The 20,035-nt window shown below is 45.6% G+C and overlaps 1 protein-coding gene across 2 annotated transcripts in view; it reads left to right on the top strand.

Annotated features, from left to right (window-relative positions):
* SH3PXD2A (SH3 and PX domains 2A) overlaps positions 1-20,035 on the top strand; it is a 372,422-nt gene that overhangs the window by 140,388 nt on the left and 211,999 nt on the right. For both annotated transcript variants that reach the window (XM_065407840.1, XM_065407839.1), the window contains exon 4: positions 16,048-16,124. In XM_065407840.1, the coding sequence (XP_065263912.1) occupies positions 16,048-16,124 (77 nt within the window). The remainder of the gene's footprint in view (positions 1-16,047; positions 16,125-20,035) is intronic.

The following is a 20,035-nucleotide window of genomic DNA, read 5'->3' as shown; positions in this document are numbered from 1 at the left end:
TCACAGGGTTGTTGTGAGAAAAAGTACAATAACAATTGCAAGGTGCTTGGACACTGTGGTGATGGGGAGCTGTATAAGTACCATAGGTACAATGGACTCCTTTTCATTATGAAAGTGTTGAATGGGGTTTTAATAGCAGCATGGATTCTCCCTCCATACCACACCCCCAAAATAAAAAAGCTTGATATAACAGGATAGCATCCTGCTATCAGGTGCTTGAAACCCTCTTTCCCCTTCTGCCCCCCACAAAAGTGCAGTGTAATTACTGCTGCTTCATAGCGGTGAGTGGGTTCATTTAGCTCCAGGCCAAGCGTAAGATAGGCTGCAGCGATGACCTGCCCATATGTTAATGAAGAGCTCCTCGAAAATAATCTGTCTCAGTCACTGATACATGTGATGCTTCCTGGGTAGAATACTCTTTCCTCAATGCAAAATATCCATTGATTTCTCACTCTTCCCCCACTCACCCTCCTGCTCCGGGCGCTCAGGATCCACCCGGCTTCCACCTTCCTGTGCTGCCCGGAGACTTCTCGAGGTGGGTCCCAAACTAGCAGCTCTCACAGCAGAAGCATCAGTCACACGGCAGCCCTGGGCTGCCTGGTGGTTGGTTGGTGGGTCCCCTAGAGAAGTGGGCAGTGGAGGAATGGGTCCCCGTAGGGTGTACGTGTCTCCTGTAGTGCTGTTGGAGGAGCAGGTCTCCCTTGCCTGGTTGGTGCAGGAATAAAGCTCCAAGATCCTTCCCAGTGCCAGCTCTTTAGACTCGAAGCTGGGGCTGGGCTAGCAGGCCCAGGCAAGAAGAGAAGCAGGCAGCAGGGCCTACAGGGCATCTTCTCAGTCCAGCAACAGCAGCTTGGCTCTGCCTCCCTTCTCCTCGTGCACCGCTAGAGCAGCTGGTGGGGGTATTGTTGAGGGGAACCACAGGGTACATCACCCCCAGGCATACCCATACAAGAAGGGGATTCCCATCGCACCAGCTGCTGCAGTCACAACAGTTGGAACTAGGCTATGTGGCAATAATGCAAGCATTTCTTTTTTCACTGATGCAGCCCATCTATACTGGGGCATAGTATAGTGGTAGCTACACCAGGGCAAACCCTGACTGTCTGAACCCCACCCCAAACACACTAAAAAGAGCGTTTTGTCCTTGGCCTGTCACGCGCAGGGTATGCATCACTCAAAATCACTGCTTTGCCCAGGTATCTAATGAGACCCAACATCCAGCTGAAGTCACCTGGTCTGGGATTCTCTGTTCATACAACAGGTTACTGAAGGCCACCACCTCGATCTGGCAGTGAATTGGTGGGAACGTGTTCTACCCACATACCTGGTAAAGCTCTTAGGGGGCGCTGCGAAAGCTGACCCCTTTCAGACTCCAGATATTTTCTGTCAGTAGAATTAGCAGCTTCACTCCTCTGCCACCCTTGCTGCAATGACTCTAGGGTGATAGGCACGGACGTTTCCGCTAATTAAGAGACCGAGGAGCCTGAATTGCACTTTCAAATCAGATCGGGACTGTGAAGTTACACAACATGCTGTGAGGGTTAAGTGAAGTCTGAGCCCTGTCCGAGTATTTGTGAAGGGGGGGACTACAGCCTCCATCCACTGCTTGATCCAGCACGGACCCAGGGACGCTTTTGGCACTGTGATGTAGTGGGGAGTTGTTCTTTGGTTGCGTGTCTCAGAATTAGGCGACTGTTTTCCTGTGGCAAGGAAATGCAGGAGGAGACTGACTGAACAAAGAACTGGCAGGTGGACACAGAGGCAGCGTGGAACTTGTATATGAATGGGGAGACATTTCACTGTAATTTGCAAAGTTCATACTATGGGTCAAGTTACTCTTTTGGTGTTTCTCTACGTCTGTTAGTCTGTCTTGCCTTTTATATTGTGAGGTCTTCAGAGCAGGGACTCTGTGTGTACAGTTCCTAGCACAAAGGGGCTTCCACCCTGGTGGGGGTCTTCAGGTGCTACCAGAATAGAATACAAATATAAATAACAATAATAACCAGACATAGGGCTACATTTTGCCTGTGGGTGCACTTATCGAACCCCACTGAATTCAGTGATGTTGGAGGGGTGTAACTGTTGGAGGGAGTTAGATTCACTGTGTTTTGCTGACTATAGTAACAGAGTCATTCTGTCATTTTTTCCACCACATCCCCCCACTTCTGCCAGGGTGGGAGTCGGACTGAGCGCGGCTGAAGGGGACATGCCTGGGAAGGCACTGGGACCTAGCACTCCCGCTGAGCCCCACTAGGAGGTGCCCAGAGCTGGGAATAGAGACAGGACTGGCAGCCTAGCTCTGCCAGAGGGGGCGCCGGAAAGACCTCTGAGTTCTGTCCCTTCCTCACCCGCAGCTGCACTTAACAATGCTTGGCAGTAGGTGTCCAGAGCCCACTCCAGCCCACACTGTGCCCGCCGTGGGGAGGCGATCGGAGACATGAGTGGGGAAGGAGCTGTGAGTGGAGTGGGGGCAAGGTGGTGCCGGCTTGGAGCAGACGGGAGAGGCGCAGGGGGAGTGGGAAAAGGTCCAAAGGCAAAGCATGGGGCTGTCATGTCCCTCCCCCCTTTAAATTGTGCCCCCCACCACCATCAAGAGTTATGGGTCATCTCTGACAATAATATAATACATAATAACTCGTGTCTCTTTTTAGTATAATATTGTCAACACTGACATGAGCATTTTCTTGAATTATAACACCGGAATGCGTGGACGAGGGTGAGAGTCTGTCTCCAAGAGGCATTGTTCTGTGTGGCCCTGGAGGTGATGGCATACATCCACTAGTGGGGTTCTACCTGGAGACTACAAGTCTACGGCCTTGACCACCCCGAGAGTTATGTGAGGTCCCTGGTGTTAGGATTTTATAAACTATGGCCAACGCTGCACGGCACAGCACGCCAGGACACAAAGACAAACAGCGTTTGGGGAGCTGCTTTTCCTGTGTGGTGATGCTGGGAGAGAAGGCTTGGCTTGTTTGGGTGTGTATTTTGTTAGCAGCCTGTCCAGTTTGGCTGCTCTGTGCCCTGCATCGGTGCTTCAGATGTAATTAATCAAGATACTCAAGGGGAATTATTAGCTCTCCTTCCTAATTCTGATATTTGGTCCTCTTAATTTCAATGAGATTTTTCTTTTAGTTTTGAGAACAGAGATTTTTTGTTATCACACTGGCAGCAGCAACCCTTATAAAAACCCCAAACCTTAACAAAAACGCATCTGTTTACAGTCCTTTTCTTTTTTTTTCCTCCTCAGGCAGTGAAAAGGACGTATTAAACATGAAAGGAAGACAAAAGAGTCTATAGGTCGAGAGTCCCCCTGTCACCTTTGCTCAAGGCCCTTTTCCTTTTGAGGGGGGAGTAATTGGTCAGAATGCTAATCCCTGAATGAGCCTTTTTATTCTTTGACTTCCAGTGGGAAAGGCTGTTGAAATGTGACAGTGCAATTTGGGGTGGACTTATTTGGTCTAACATTGGCACTTTGTTAATCATGTACAGCTCCTACTCTGTCAGCGAAGTGGCTCTATCAGAGACGGCAAACTTTAACAATCTGGAAAACACCCAGGAGGCTCCTGCTAACAGCAGCACTTCAGAAGATTAAAAGGGACTCACATCTGAAGGGCACTATTTCTTAGGGCTTGTCAATATGAACACTTAGTTCCTGGCAGGCTGGTGTATAAATCCACCCCACATAAGCGTGCTGTGCACCCAGACCACACTACACCGTTAGATCAATGTAAGATGCTTTGCGTTGACCTAGCTGTGGAAGTGTCTTCACTTCAGTTTGGCTCCTGACTATGTAAGTGCCAGTCTACACCACCTCCCCAAGCGGGGTAGAGTCATGGTCGATGACATTAGGTTGCTTACATCAACTGTTACAAGACTTCATGGAGCCGTCCCACCTGCCCCATGCTGACAATATGATCGATACAAGCGCTGCTGGTGAAGATGCTCACCGCTGACACTAGGAGCCAACTGTGTGCACACACAAGCGATTTAATAACTGTGGTGGCTGTAAGCTGACATAAATTAGGTCAACATAGTTGTGTAGTGTAGACATGGCCAAATAATCCCTGTGAACTGTGCTGCCACGCACTAAAAGTTCCATAGTGCACTTTGTTCTACTGCCTTCTGAAACAGAAGTAGATTAAAGAGCACTGGGGAACTTCTAGTGTCTGGCAGCCGGGTCCACACGGACAGCTAGTGTGTGGCAGGTTAGTACAGGGAAGCTTTACACCCCAGCTTGCTGCAAATTGTTTGTATGGACAAGTGCTTATGTAGATGGCACGTAACACTGGGATAGTTCATCCTAGTACAGGTCTCAAAGTGTTTCTCAAAGGCCAGTAAGCATTGTTATCCCCATTTTACAGGTAAGAAAGCTGAGACACAGAGCGATAGACACAGCCATTTCACAATTGTCCAATAATTTGGGCTCCATCAGTTTTTGGGTACCCATCTTGAGTTACTTGTGGCCTGACTTTGAGGCACTGAGCACCCACAGATCCCATTGACTCCAGCCGGAGTTGTGGGTGCTCAAACCCTCTAGTTGTCAGAAGCTGGACACCCAAAAATAGAGGCACTCAGAAGTACTGGGCAGCTTGCCGAAGGTTAGTGAGCAGGTCAGCAGCAGAACTGGGAACAGAAACTGGGCACAGAAAGTGCGTTGTTCCCCCCACTCTGCTAGAACCTACTGCCTTTCTGAGCAAATCCAGGGACTTCTTTTTAGATCAACTGCATTTGTTCCTTATTGCAAGTGAAAGGGTTTATATTTCAGTCCAGAGAAAATGTAGATCTGAAGGAATTTTCTTTAGCCAAGAGTCTGCATGGTTAATGATTAATTCTTGGTTAATCGGACAGCACAATAGTTGTCAATACACTTAACATACATTAAGTGATGATTCCCTGCTCCAAGAAGCTTACAACCTAAGGGCCTGATCCTGTGAGATACTGAAGTCAATGGGAGTTGAGGGTGCTCAGCACCTCCAGGTATTTCACCCTAGATTAGGCACCCTGTCCTGCAAAGCTCTCACTCTTTAAAGTTAGGCACCTAACTGAATCCAAAGGCACCTAGAGGCAAAGCCTGATTTTCAGAGGTGCTGAGCATATGCAATGCCCATTGACAGTCATGTAACTGGTGGTGGGAAGGTTTTGTCGGCATTAGTTAAGGATGTCTGTGTTACTTCATGCATGAAGAAGCCATGAGTGAGTTATGCTGATCATCCCAAACATGTACCTATGAAATCTTTATACTGCTCCCACCCCATCGTGGATTCTGTATAGGCCATGCATTTTACAGAAGAGTTATTTTCGGAGAGATTAGGAGGGTTTTATTGGTACTGGCTGTGGTATCCCATTAAGTACCATGATCAGATACCACAATGGAAGGTACAGTATGAAAACCTAGATAGAGTGGATAGTCAATGTAGGGCTCAGATAGTTCCTTGATGTCTTGGCAGAGCTGTTAATAGAACTGTTGACTAATAAAAGAATAAAATGCATTTAGATTAATTGTGGGAATTTTTCACAGGCTTGCCCCACATTGATGGGCTCTGCCTGAACCCCCACTGCAGTGACAAGCCCCCTCAATTCCACACCAATCCAGCTGTCCTATCCTCCCACATGCACCCAGTAAAAATCCACACGCAACATCCACCCGCGCTGAGTTCCCACACAAACCCCCACCTTCCCTCAGCCACAGGCAATATTCTTAGCGATTATTTGTATCCCGCTATCACCCACAGTGGGTAGGGCACTGTCCAGGCACACAGGAAGTTGCTGCCCAAGCTTCAAACATTAGGTGCTTGATCCTGCACCATTGACATCAATAACAGCTTTGCTATTGATCTCTTAGGATCAACCCCTAAGAGAGCTGCCTTTTTAATGTATGAAATCCCATGCATATGAGGCATGTTATTAGTCCAAAAATCTGGCCACCGTAAATTGGGAATGGTGCAGTTTGACTGAGATTTTAAACTGATCGCAAGCTGATCTCTGGCGTCAGAGGCAGTAACATAGACACAAAGTGCGTTGTTCCAGCAATGGTCCCCAGATTTCGTCTTAGTTGGCAGTAGTAGGTGAACTGATTAATAGTTTGCTCACAGATCTTCCTAGCTGCTCTGAAACTCAGGCTTGGCCATGATCAGAGGCTTAATGTGGAAGATGCTCTGGGGACAGCACTTTCCTTTAAGAGAAAAAATAGAGACCTCTGTCTCATAAAGCGCACGGCATTTACATTTCTGGACACTGCTTTGTATGGATATTTGCACAGCTCAAACTCCTCGCTTTTTATTGATTTCCAGGGCTTGACGAGCACAGGCGTCCAGTTATGCTTGCTACCCAGTTGTTTGTTTGTTTAAATTCATGCTGTAATTGCCACCTCCCAAATACCATAACTGCTCTGAGGAGCTACACTGCTGCCAATATTGCTGCTGAATTGGATTTATCTTAGCACATGTGCCTCACAGATGACCTAATTTTGCTCTTCCCTAGAGGATGATCCAGCCTAATTTATGGCAAAAATCGGAGAGCTTGCTTTTGATTAGAGTAAAACTATTACTAAAAAGAAGGGTCTTTTCTTCATGAACTGAATGCCAATGTAGATCTGCACAGTGTTTCTTTCTCCTTCAGACAGGCCCCGTGGTCTAGGGATAGAGTGAAGGACTGGTGTTGAGAATCCCGGGTTCTATTCCGAGCCCTGCTATTTACTCATTTTGTAACCTTACAAAGTTACTCCACGTCCCTGCCCCTCAGTTCCCACCTGTAATACATCTTTAAGGATATTTCCCCCAACCCTGGGTTGTTGTGAGACTGAACTACATTAGTAAAGTACTTTAAGATCTATGCCTTGGGAATGGAAATATTATTACTCACACCTCCTGTGCTCAACCAACTCTAGGGTGGAGTCTCTTTAGCTGCATTATTGCCAATCTTGCCAAAGGATGTGGCCAGAATTTTACTATGCATGTACCATTGCCAAACTACACTGGAAAAGATGCTGTTAACCAAACCAGTCTCCACTCAGTGACCTTGCCACAGGGGCCATCAACCTCAGTGGACATTGCTCAAAGACTCTTTGACAGCCTTGTTGGCACTGACCCATTGACTATGAGGTAGTGTCTCTGACTTGTAGTGTCAGACTGACTTCATTGTTGATGGTAAATCTGAAGGGGATGAGACACACAGGCAGTGGGAAGAACACCCTATCCAATGATAATATTTGTATAGGTCTGGTCCCGTCAGGCTACTGGGTCTGCACTTCAATAGATGCAGCTTGGACTCATCGAGGACCTGATGGACCATGCCATCAAGTCAATGGAAAGGCTCCCATTGACTTAAATGGGCTTTGGATCAAGCCCCAAATGAGCGTGATGGTACTTGGTTCGTAGTTAGATGTAGCATAATGACAAAGAGCTCAGTGTGCCTAACAGAAGCTTTGAAGACAATTGATGAGTGTTCTGGTCCTCATTAGAAAGTCAGCACTTACTATCAGGAACCACACTGTGGGCATTTCCTGTTCTTAGTAGAGGAAAAGCTGCAGTATCTCAGATGCCACTATTGTGGTACCTGTTGGCAAATACTGATTGTGTAATAGTAACCATGGCATATGGATGAAAGCAGGACTTTCATATGACCTGACAAAGGAGAGAAGCTGGTTCTTTCAGCATGTGGTAGGACACATTCAAAGACATTTTCCCCTGTGGTGTTCATGATTAGATCTTGCTAGCATGACTGGGTTTTAAACCCCAGTGATTTCCACATGTTAATCTACCGTGCCTTGACATTTGGAAATGGATTGTTTTAGAGAATGTCAGAGGAGGCGCTGGCTGCAATGCAATGTGCACCTTCCCTTTGGACCGGAGTGGGAAAGCTCCAGAATTCAGCCTCTTATTAAGTAGTGAGTATTAGTGAAGGAAATAAATAGGTTTCTTAGGAGAGACGCACATGCAGGAAAAGTATTTCATTAAGGCCTGAAATTGCCCAACTTGTCTCCCCTTTCCCCTCACGTTGCAATTGTCCTTATGCCTAGCAGCCTTGTCTTGAAAGTAGTTTTCCTTTGTCTTTAAGGTAGTTTATTTGCGATTGGGCAGATGTCCTTGGAGCCTCTTAAGAAAAGCTTGCGTGTGTGCATGCGTGTTTATGTGTGAGGGAGAATGAGGAAGAGATGATGTTCCTGATGTTGAGCAGAGCATAGAATTGCCCAGGCCCCCACACAAAAGAACTCGACAGAAGAAAACTCTAGTCATGTTACCGTCAGCCTTAAGAAAGTGAATATTTCTGCATCCTTTGGGCTCCCTTGTGTGATGAGCTGCTTCGGCTCTCGTGAAGGAATCTGGGGACTTGTGACCATGTGAAAGTTGAGCTCCTCTGGTGTGGAGTGGATGCTTTCTTCCACTGCAGCATATCCTGGCAGCGAAGCTGCGGAACTATCCCAGGGAGGATCACCCTAGCGAAAGAATGGTTCCCTGGTGATGTGGAGTTAATGTAGGGGCCAGCATGCAGGGAGCAGCCCTGCAGCAGTGGAGTGCCAAGGGGAGCTTTATACCACACACAGGTCTGACTTGTGCTCTGTGTTATTTGTCTTCACCACCGTTCCTGATATGGAGAGGCTATTGCTTTGGAGGGATGGCAAAGAGTTGTAGCTGGAGTCATGACTAGAGGAGTTTCCAGAAATGTGTGGTTCTTTGGGTGATGCCAGTTAGAGAAATTCTAAAATGAATAATGAGTGGCTAACCATTACAAAGCACCATACAGACAATAACTAAATCATTATAGAGCTGAGCCTGACATCCAGAGAGGCTAAACATCATAGAATATCAGGGCTAGAAGGGACCTCATCTAGTCCAACCCCCTGCTCAAAGCAGGACTAATCCCCAACTATTTTTTTTACCCCAGCTCCCCTAAATGGCCCCCTCAAGGGCTGAACTCACAACCCTGGGATTAGTAAGCCAATGCTCAAACTACTGACCTATCTCTCCCTCTTGTAACTGGCTCTCTCTATCCAACAAAGTGGGGTCAGTGTAGAACTTGGAGCTCAGGAGGTCCTTGCCCTCAGTCCTGCACTCAGATCACTCAGCCACGCTTCCCTGCTTTCTCTGGCTCTCCATTTTAATTGCCCATTGGAGAATATATTCCCTTTTAGCAGAGGGAGGTTTCTCTACGGGGCATGTTTTTTTATAATCAACTTACACTCTGTGTTTCCCATGCTTTATTTAGGACTTCTCAATTATTTGCTTTGACGTTGCAGCTTGCGTGCTGTGGAAGCAGGATCTACGTGCACAGACAGACTGATTCTGACGTGCTCTATCTAGCTCTAGGATTATTATTGTTTGTGCTGTGTTGACGCTGTTTTTTTGGCTGCCCAAACTGTCTTCATAGCCTGCTATCACCCTCACTAGTAATTCCCACTGACTGTTGAAAGCACTTATCAGCTGCAACAGTTTTGACAGCTGAGCTTAGCCAACAACTCTGACTCCATGAGATGTTCCTACCGTTTTTTTCCCCCCCTTCCACCAGCAGGACATATGTGAAACTTCCTCCCCTCCTTTCTTTGTCAGGACTGAATGCTGTCCCTGTTGGGACCCCAACACTGGTTGTTCGACTCCAGGAAGTCATCAGTGAAATCCACTGAGGCCAGGATGTGTCATGTAAAAGTGAGACGATGCTGTATCTGGATTGCAAGATTAGTGGCTGCCTCCCTCTATGCATCTCACTGACAACAGCATGTGCTTCCATGAGAAGCGTGAAATCACTCTTCTGCCCCCAAAACGTTACCTCCTCCGTGTCTTTTTCATCTCAAGGATGCCATTGTGGGTTGAAACGCTCTGCTTACTTAATGGCCAGTTGGGAACAGATGCTTGAGTGTTTGCCTGCAGGGCTTTAGGGGGAATGTCATGGTTTGAAAAGGGTGAGGGGGTGTAAAGGAAGTTTGTGTCTCAAAACCAGTTGCACATCTGTGTTTCTTCAGTGCATAAACATAATGAAAACAGATATAGATGGAATAAGAGCCTTCATAAAAATAAAATACGTTAGTCCCAAAGAAGGTTTCAGTTACCACGGGGGAAGCTGTGAAGCTAAGAAAGAGATGCTGTGCCAATGTTAGGGCCACATTTTTGTCTCATTTCCACTGCTGCAATGTAACTGAGAAGAGACGTGGATAGACCATATTGAATGAATTCACTCTGAGAAGATGACCTTAGATTGAATGCATCATACTGAAACATTTTATCTCCCAACTCCTCAGAGAGGTAAAAGAAAGAAAGGACCAACAGCGCGCGCCTGTGTGTGTGGGCGTGCGTGTGTGAGAGAGAGAAAGAAAGAACAAAAGCAAGGTGTATTGGATGCTTTTAGGAGGCAGCAACAGACTTGACCTCTAAAGCTTCAGATTCTGAGGTTGGCTGCAGCCCAAGTTATTTTAAGCATAAATCAGATGAAATATTACATTATTTTTAACATATCCCTAAATATCACACTAGTTGCTTAGGATACATATTTATTGAATGGTAAGTTTCATATAAGATTCTCTGAAGTCTTGTGGCTCTGCTTAGGCTAAAAAGGGACACATACAACACAGAGTAAGCACTAGTTTCCTTTGTGTTCGATAGATAGTGCGCTGGGCCTAACTACTCCCTCCCTTGTGAAGGTGCCATCATGAAAAAGTTCCTTGCATGGAACAATCAGTGTCCTTAGATCTATCATCAAAAGTTGTGGCAAAAGTACCTTCAATAATATAATAGGAACGTCAAACTCTATAAGCCGTATACAGTATAAAACTATATAGCAGGGGTTAGTGGCATCAGCTAGATTGCGGATTTATATTTATCTCCCAGGGGGAAAAGTGATTGAAAAAACATTTCTCTTGGAGGTATGTGAAAATCTCCAGGCATTTTGCATCTTTTTTTTGTTGCAGTTGTGGTGTGACAGCATGCTAGCTGGGTGGGATTCATTGCAATAGTAGGGGCTGCATACTGTACATTTCCTATTTAAACAGCAATGTCTGGGATCTATTTTTCAGCAGCTCTTGTAAGTTGTTTTGGGCTGAAATGCTTCCTTTCTCGCTTAGCCCTGCCTTTCTGGTTTTGATATACTGTGGATTCCCTCTCCATGCTAGTCTCCACAGTGCTACTAAGTGATGGAGCTGGGCCAGAAGTGTTTAACTTTCCAACTATGGGAACCAGTAAATGGAACATTAAATCTCATCCTAATGTGGACTGGTCCAGTGTGATAAGCAAATGGACCGTGTACTCCTGGGGTTGCATAGACATCATGTTGGCTTTTCTTTAGTATTGCTGCCACTTACTTTAGTATTGTTACATTACCAATCAGAGCAGAGCCATATGGACGCCTATGAAAGCCTCGGGGCCCTAGCCTGTCTGTTTCTGGTCCGCCATCTGCCACTGATTTACACGGAGTGTATGAAAGTCCATGATACCCAAAGTACAATGTTACACAGGGCAAAAACTGTATTAAAAGAACATTATTAAGGTTGTACAAGTCAGGAAATGCCAGCTTTTCTTGTGTCTCCTTGAACATCCATGTGGTTCACCGAATAGGGCAGAGGTCCTGTGGAAAAAACCATGTAATTAAAGACTACACATGCCCAGGAGGAGAATACTCAAGGTTACATGTGCAACCATAAACCTGGCATTTCGTAACTTTTGTGTGCTTGACTTTGCAACCTAAATAATCTTCCTTTAACGTAGAGTGTGTTGATGTAACTTCCTAGGGTGTCTGTGGTTGTGCGGTGTCTTTAGAATCAAGAACTCATTACATATCATACCCCCAAGGAGGTGATATCCATGTTGTTTCTTTAATGATGTGGAAGCAGAGAAAGAACTGACAGGAAGGAACTGCAATTGTGAGAGTTAATAAAGTATCTGACTTGCTGTACCCAAACAAAAAGTGAGAACTATTATTCTCCGACAATGATGATAACAACAAATGTTCAGAAATCCTAACACAAACCTTAAATTTTGTCCTTCATACACGTCAGACCGTTCTGAGGACTCTGTTTCTTTACTGAAATGTCTGCGCCAAGCAATCCAGGCCTAACACTGAACTGCTGCAGCTGTACGGGGCCTGCAAATGACATATCCCCCCCGGTTTCCCCATCGTCCCAATCGGACGTCAATTTTAATGCATCTTCCAGATCTTCCAGGGTCCTGTCCAAGTCTGGGACATCTGTGAATGAAATACTTGCCCAGTACAGCACAGTCAGCTTCTAAGCTACCATCTGAGATGGAGACAGGCCTATCATTCGCTGCCTAGCAGGGCTGTAGTAAGAGTCATAAGCTGTTTAGCATTCTGTAAAATGGGGGTGTGATTCCTGTAGACAGATTTAGAAGAGCTGCAGTAAAATTCTGTTCCTCATTGAGAGGAAATATATACCGTATGTACTCGCATATAAGCTGAGGCTTTATTTACAGATGCTGAAAACGACCAAAAAATAAGTGACTTGCATATGACCAAACTCCTCTGTCCATCACCTCCTAACAAAAGTCGCCTCATGCCCCTGGCAGTTTGCTAGCGGCTTATCCATGGCCCTCAGTCCTGCCTTGGGACTCACCAGCCTCCTAGGGCTTTGCCTGGCCCTATTGCTCACCTTTCTGTTTGCTGCTTATTTGTCCATGTGACAACCGGATTACCAGAATTGTCACCCGAGTCAAGCCTCTTCATTAGATGGGCCATGCCTGTCTTAGGGCCAGAACATCCCCACTGGTTCCGTGAGCATAGATCCACTGTACCTGCTCTTGGGGTGCACTGAAGGGGGAAGGTTCCAGCTCTGCTGCATCATTCTCCCCTTCTCTGACCTCATGGGTCCCCAGAATCTTGGGAATGAGGGTCAAGGTGCAAGGGGGGAGGAACAGGGAAAACACCATTAACTCTCACTGGAAAGGAGAGCATTCTACCTGAAGAAGAGGGGCTGGCAAGGCACCTGCAGAAGGTGCTTCTCCCTAGAGATGCCTCTGCATCCTCAGAGCGGGGCCTCCCTTTCCCCAAGGATTCCCAGGATCTTTGGGGTTAGAAGCCCACATTCTCAGCCACTTCACACCTCTGAATTCGGGGTCTGAGTGGTTGGTCAACCTTGCTGAGATCCCTGTCTCTTCTGCTCCCTTCCCTAGCATGGCTACTGTACTGAAAGGCACAGCATAGCCGTCCGTGATGCTAGTACCATTCAGAATGCTCCATAACCCAATATTCCTATCCTCATACTCTCTTGGTAGTGGGTAACGAGGAAGGCAGGCCTATAACCCACTTCTAACCTTTGCTAACTACTAATATTGGTGTTTTCTAATGGCACATTCTGCATAGAGAGAACCCGGGTAAAAAAATGAAAGCACCTTCTGGGGTTTGTTTCATATTAGCACTGCGATCATCTTGACGTTTTCCATCTCCATTTAAGGAATGAATTAAGACTCATCATATCTTGGGGGTCTTTTTTGTACTCTGTGTTTAATATAACCTTCCTTATTATATTTATCTTGTTTCTTATGCTCCAGTCTTTCATTTATTACATTACTTTGAAGATGTTGGCAGTGACCGGGCGTCCCTGTAAACTCTTTTAGCAAAGCTGAATTACATTTACAAGAGATCTTTAATGTGTTTAAGTCTTTGGTTCCTTTATATTTTTATATGGTCACCAGTCTGGCTTTCAGTTTGTGGCTTGGACTGAAAACAGGAAAGCTGGAGCTTTGCTTACTTTTTACAGCACATTTATAAAATTCACAAAGAAATGAAAAGTTTGCCCACACCAACGCTTTTATAATGCTGTGAAAGGAGCTATTTTATTCTCCATTATTAGTTTAAAAAAAAAAGGAGATATAATAATTTCACCCTTTGGCATCTTTCATTTGAGCCTCATGGAGGGTTTTCTAATAACAAAGTCTCGCAAATACATGTTGTTGTTCCCATTTTACAGATGGGATAACTGAAACACAATAAGGTTGTGATTTGCTTGGTGTCACACAGCAAGTCAGTGATAGGGCAAAGGACACAACATAGGACCCCACATGCCAGCAGAATAATTATTTTGCTAAATGACTTCGCATTGGCAAAGTTAGCTTTCAGGGTGAGTGAAGATTCTCCAGTGTCCTTTGGGCCTTGTTATAGCATGGCATTGCATCATAAAGTGTGCCACGGTGTCATCCTAGAACGGCAGAATCTCATGGGGTGGACACGTACATGATTAAATAACAATTTTCCCCTGCAAGATGTGTCAAGATTAATGAGAACCATGTGTTTTTAGTTCTTGGGGGGTGAGGCATCCACCTTTCCTTGGCTGGAACAAAACTAACCATGCTGTTAAGGTCGTTGAGACTGATAGTTTGGGAGGAAGCAGGGAAAAAGTGGGAGCATCCTCATGAATTTTAGCTCCTCCCAATTGTTAAGGTACATGGTCCTGTTCAACTTCTCAGAGGCGCTATAAGCTTGGCCAAAGGAAATTCTGGAATTTAGGTTTTGGATCAGATTCCCTTTCCTCCTCATTTTCCATATCCTATCATCTGTGAACCACTGTCCTTCATTTCTTCATTGTCCAGTGGGAATAAGTTTGCAAAAGAGGTTGGTGAAAAGACCAGTTTATGTCTTACATGGAAGCTTCGTGGACTAAATATGTTCTACCACAAGGAGAACGTATAATTTATTCTTGTCTCAATGTGTTTAAAAAAAAATTCAACATGAGAGAAAAAAGGAAGAAAGCCACCAAAAAAGGATGTGAAAATATATACCTTTCAAGCCAAAAAATACCAACTCCATGACATCTTTTTCTGTGGGAAACTCATTTTCCTAGAGCATCTCGATAAATTCTGGTTTTATCAGTTTAACACAAGACCCAGCAATTTATTTAAGCTTCACTTGCTTGCAGAAGTTTCGTCCACTACAAACATCAGGATTATGATTTTTTTTCACTTAAAAAGAAAAATAATACAGTGTCATGGCTGAGATGATAGAAGATACAGCTGAACGTACCACTTGCCTGTTGAGTTACTATTTGATTGCTCTCTATAGATCTCTGCACGAGTTACCTGCATTTGCAGTCTGTGTAGAGGGGAGAGTAGCTGCTGTAGGCAGAGAATAGGTGGGTGAGAGTGCAGAGGCAGATTAAGATTTATTGGGGCCCTGGGCACAAAGAACATTTGCCCCACACACACCCTGGTGGTCCAGGGATGCTGGAACTCGGGGAGCCACAGGGGCCATGCCCCCCACTTTTTAAATGGGCGTAGTAGCCTCGGGCAGGCGTGGATCAGTGACAGCGGGGGCTGCACTTCTCAGCGGGAGAGCTGATAAGGTGATAATGCTGCCCCTCGGCCCCCAGCCAAGGGCAGGTGGAGGGTCCAGGGCTCCCCACAGCAGCCCAAGCTCCCTGGGCAGCTCTTACCATGGCCCGGCTCTGGCTTCTGGCCTGGCCAGGGGGCAGGGCCGCAATGGGCAGGGCCACAGCCCCCCCCCCCACTTCTACACAAGCCTGTGCGTTAATCCGCCACTGCTGCCCTGCTCTCACCCACTGCGCTGGCCCGCACCGCTGAGCTGTTGCAGAGGGGGAACTAAGTCGTGCTCGTACCAGGTATACAGCTGGAGCAGCTTACTTCTTCCCTGGAGCAAAGGGGGAAGCAGAGACCAATTGTGACTCTCTGAGGAGGCTTAGAAAGGAATATTTGTGGCATTTTCACTTTAGCACTTTAGTGAAGATGCTCCTACGCTGACGGAAGAGTTTCTCCCATTGGCGTAGTTAATCCACCTCTGCAAGAGGCGGTAGCTATGTCGACAGAAGACGCTCTCCCATAGACATAGCGCCGTCTACACCGGAGATTAGGTCGGTGTAACTGGATTTTTCACACCCCTGAGTGACATAGTTATACTGATGTAAGTTTGTAGTGTAGACTTGGCCTTAGCCGAGGTCAGCACAGCAGATTTGTGGCTGAGCCCAGAACTGAACCCAAATATTCTCACTCCTTGTCTTCTGCATGGGGCACTAGACCATTGTTCCACTCCATGCTATCATATTATACCATAGTGCCACCCACGTTCCTAAACCCCTCTTTTTATGTGTTCCCTTTGCAGGTAAAATCCTGTTCCGGAGGAGTCATATTCGAGATGTAGCTGTGAAGAGACTGAAGCCCATTGACGAATATTGCAGGGTAAGAACTTTATCTTCACAGAAGAATGAGTATCGGCGGGTTACGGATGGAAAACTCTGCCAGGTGATCAATCAAAGATATCCATGGCTAGCAGCCAGTGCAGCGCTGGAAATCTCCCGCTGTTGCCATTAGAGAGTTTGAACTGGCTACATCAGACTTGCAGAGCCTGTCCCCAGGAAGGGTCTGCTTGAAAAAATCGGGAAGTGAAAAAGGAGAGGAGAAAGGTGAGCTGAGAATTGCCCTTCCTAAAATGTCAGCAAGTAAGGGGCGGGGGGAGGAGTGGCAGTGTACTTGAGCACAGAGGATCCCTTTGACCTACAGGCTCCTCAGACAAAACTACTGTAGAATAGTGCCAAAGATGGGAGAGTTTTGCTCCAGGGAGCTTCTTTTACCAGCATAGTCTCCAGTGTTGCAGAAGACCTTTAACTCCTACATACCTTCCGTGTCGAGAATCTTACTATCAGATAAGGGATTCTGTGCCCAACTAGCGGTGTCAGCGCTCTTCATCTTAGCCTCAAACTCTGGTCTGAGCTCTGGTTCTGCCAGACAAAATTCCTCTGCCTGTCTGGTCCTGGTAGAATTCCTGCACTAGGAATCCTCTTGTGTTTTACAGTTACAGTCAGTGGTAACGCAGCCCAGGGAGCTCAGAAGAGTTGAAGATAGTGCTCTTGAGGACACTTAAGCTAAAAGATGCAGCCATATGTGGCCAGGCTGAAACAGGCCCATGACAGGCACAGATACTCCTAGCCAATGGTATAAGCCGTGAACCTGTTAGAGCATTTCAAAGAGATGTAGTTAGCAATTAAATCCACTGGAGTTGAATCCTGGGGTTGTCCTAGTGTACCTCATGGGTGATTCAGAGGCTGGAGCAGAGTAGTAAATATGGCATTTGATAAGTCATACCTGCCCACCTGTTCAATAATATTCCAATTAGACCAGGTTTTGCTTTGCATGAAGCTAGAGATAAATGATTTACTATTTTTTTGACAGTGTTTCCAATACTGAGTGAAGCCCTGGAAAATACATTGCAGGGAGGAACAGTGCATTGGCAAGTTGAGGGTGGGTTTGGTGACCAAATCTGCCTCGTCCATCCTGATTTTGCGATTTGTTGATAATTAATCTTCTGACACTAAATTAAAAGGTATTCCAGAGCAAGACTGGTGTGCTGGTTTTAAGGTGGGATCAGCCATGTCAACCAAAGTGCATAATCTAATCCCCAGACTTCCTCTTTTATTTCCTGTGATTTTTTTTCCCTTTTAAGAAAACTAGATGGACAGGTGGAGGAGAAAAATATATATTCTCAAAAATGTTTCCTGTCAGATATTTGCTTATCCAAATTGGGTGCAGATCACTGGAGACCATAGAGCCTGAGGCATGTGGAAAGGGAGCAGACATTCTGCTTTATTGAAGTCCTTGTCATCTGAATCATCCGGTCCAGAAAACTGTGAAAAAAGTCTTATCTCATGAGATCAGGCTTTTTATGCAACAATTAATGCAGTGTCTGACTAATAATGGCCTAATAGCTATCTTTAAAAATGTGTGCTTGTACTGTATTCCTGGCATTATTTGTTCAGAAAGGAACTGCATGAGACACGTGCAGTAAGAAATAATGTCACGGGTTCACCAAACAGGCATGCCATGATGAAGGCAGTAGTTTACGCTGGGGAGTGCAGACATGACCTCTGACCTTGATGAACTGGAAGCTGGTTATCTGGGCCGCCATTGTCTGAGAAGCAGACAGACCAGTACCGGGTTAGGGTTACATCATCGGTCATGTCTGAGGAGTATATTACAGCAACCGTTGTTGCAGTTATCATTAGAACTGAATTGCTATCACCACCACTAGCCATCCTTGTCATTATGTATGTTCTCTAATGGAGAAGTCCGTTCAGACTGTCACTAGCTTTTAGCTGAGCACAATGAACCTCCTTCATTTCCATCAGGCTTCTCATTAATGCTAGAACAGATTTGAATCACTAATGGGCAAATATCCAGCTATGGCTCAGTTTGGGGAAGCTTGGATGCTTCTCCAAAGAGAGGCTATTCGTTTAACGTATTGATTGATTAATGGTGCTCTTTGCCTCAGTCTTTTACATTAATCTAAAAATGACCAAAATTCATTAAAATATGCAGAGCCTGCTGCAAAAATGATCTGCAGGTCACAGAAAAGCTTGATCAAAAATGTTCCTCTTATACCCTGCCCAGAAGATCACCAGACCCAGTCGTAGGCTAAGCCAGATCAACTCTGCCACTTGCATTAGAACCTTCTACCCCTGTCACTGGTAGCAAGAGTGACACAGTGGTTAGTCTGTCTGTCGGCTGGCAGGACAGCAACACCGTGGTTCATGAATCTCACAGCAGGACATAGGGATAGAGGCCTAAGGAAGTAACTGGGTGCCAGACCACATAGGGCTTTACAGATTTTAACCAGCACCTTTGCCGAACTTTTTGAGTCTGCAAAGCTCACAAGAACGGCTTTCTTTTCAAATTTCCTCCTTCATACAAGGAATGGCTGTCTTATGTTGTTCCACAGCTTCCACTTCCAGACCATGGAAGTCCAGAGGTGTTTGAAAATAATAATGAAAAGCAAACATTTTGAGCCTCAAAAGTTCATTAGAGTTTTTGGACAAAGGTTTGGGGAGGGAAGGAGAGATTCTTGTTAGGTCCTAGCTGGGGTAAAATCCTGGCCCCTTAGAAATCAATGAGAATGTTGCCACTGACTTCAATGGGGGCAGTATTTCATGCCTGGTTCTTATTAAGACCTAGACATCAGGAGTATTTTCTGGGGTTTTTGCTATAGATCAGTGTAAGGGGTTTCTGAATCCATTGTATATGATCTGTGTAATCCTGGATGTTCGCCCAATCTTTGAATTCCCCCCAGTATGAAATTGACCAGGAATGTTAGGCGGCTGTGAATGAGGAGCATAACAACCAGGAAAAGTAGTTGATACAGGGAAGGGGAAAGAGGTTGTGGATAAAACAGTATTAACTAATATTAACTGTTTCCTCCCGAGCAGCAATTATTGCTACATATGTTTTCCACAGACTTCAGTGAAATTAGGATCTAGCCCCACAACTTCAGAAGTGTTAACTCCTTTATATCTTTCTTCCTTTCTCACTGCATGTATTGATTTTAAAACAGTTATCCCAAACTACACCGCAATAACATAAAACACGGAGAAGTGTTCATCAATTATGCACCACTTCAGTCCCACATTAGCCCCCAAAATAGCTTAAATGGAATTCAAGTGAGGCACAGACAGGGATGAAGTTCACCTTTTGTGAACTAAAAATTAGGATGCAACTGAATATTGAGCCTTGAAAGGTGATGATTTAGGGTTGCGATTGCGTGAAGCTGTCGTGGAGGACTTTTGACCCAGGGTATTAAAATCAATAAATAAGACAAAGGCCTGCCTCTATGACAGCTGCTTGCAGCTGCAGCATCACTGAAATCAGTAGCACCTCTAGCGTGAGTAAGGATGGCAGGCTCAAACCCAGAGTTCAGGCTGATTGTTGCCAGATGAGCTTTACTCCTCCATATCACCTGTCCTGGAAAGCAGAAGTTCAGAAAGGCCCTGGCAAATGCGTGATAAGAATGCTACAGCTTCTTCTTCTTTTTTTATCATTTGAGTTTGCAAGCTGTCTCTCTCCGGGCGGGAGGGTTTGCACGTTTGAGATGTGGGGTCTGATTTTTTTCAACAGACACAGAAACAATGAAAGCCAGACAAAGCATGTCTGAGCATTTGTGTGGAGCCGCTGCAGCACAGGGAGGTCTGTAAAATGTACTATGTCAGCCCCCAAGAGTGCGTACCTTCTGAACTTGAGAACACTGGACTCCCACACTGCCCACTACCAAGGAGACCTCCCAAGGACTCTGGATATTTCACTGTTTTATTACAGCTCAGGGAAAT

The sequence above is a fragment of the Emys orbicularis genome, chromosome 7, assembly GCF_028017835.1.
Source record: "Emys orbicularis isolate rEmyOrb1 chromosome 7, rEmyOrb1.hap1, whole genome shotgun sequence".
NCBI lineage: Eukaryota > Metazoa > Chordata > Testudines > Emydidae > Emys > Emys orbicularis.
The sequence above is the reverse complement of the archived record's forward strand: the minus strand, read 5'-3'. Positions and strand labels throughout refer to the sequence as shown.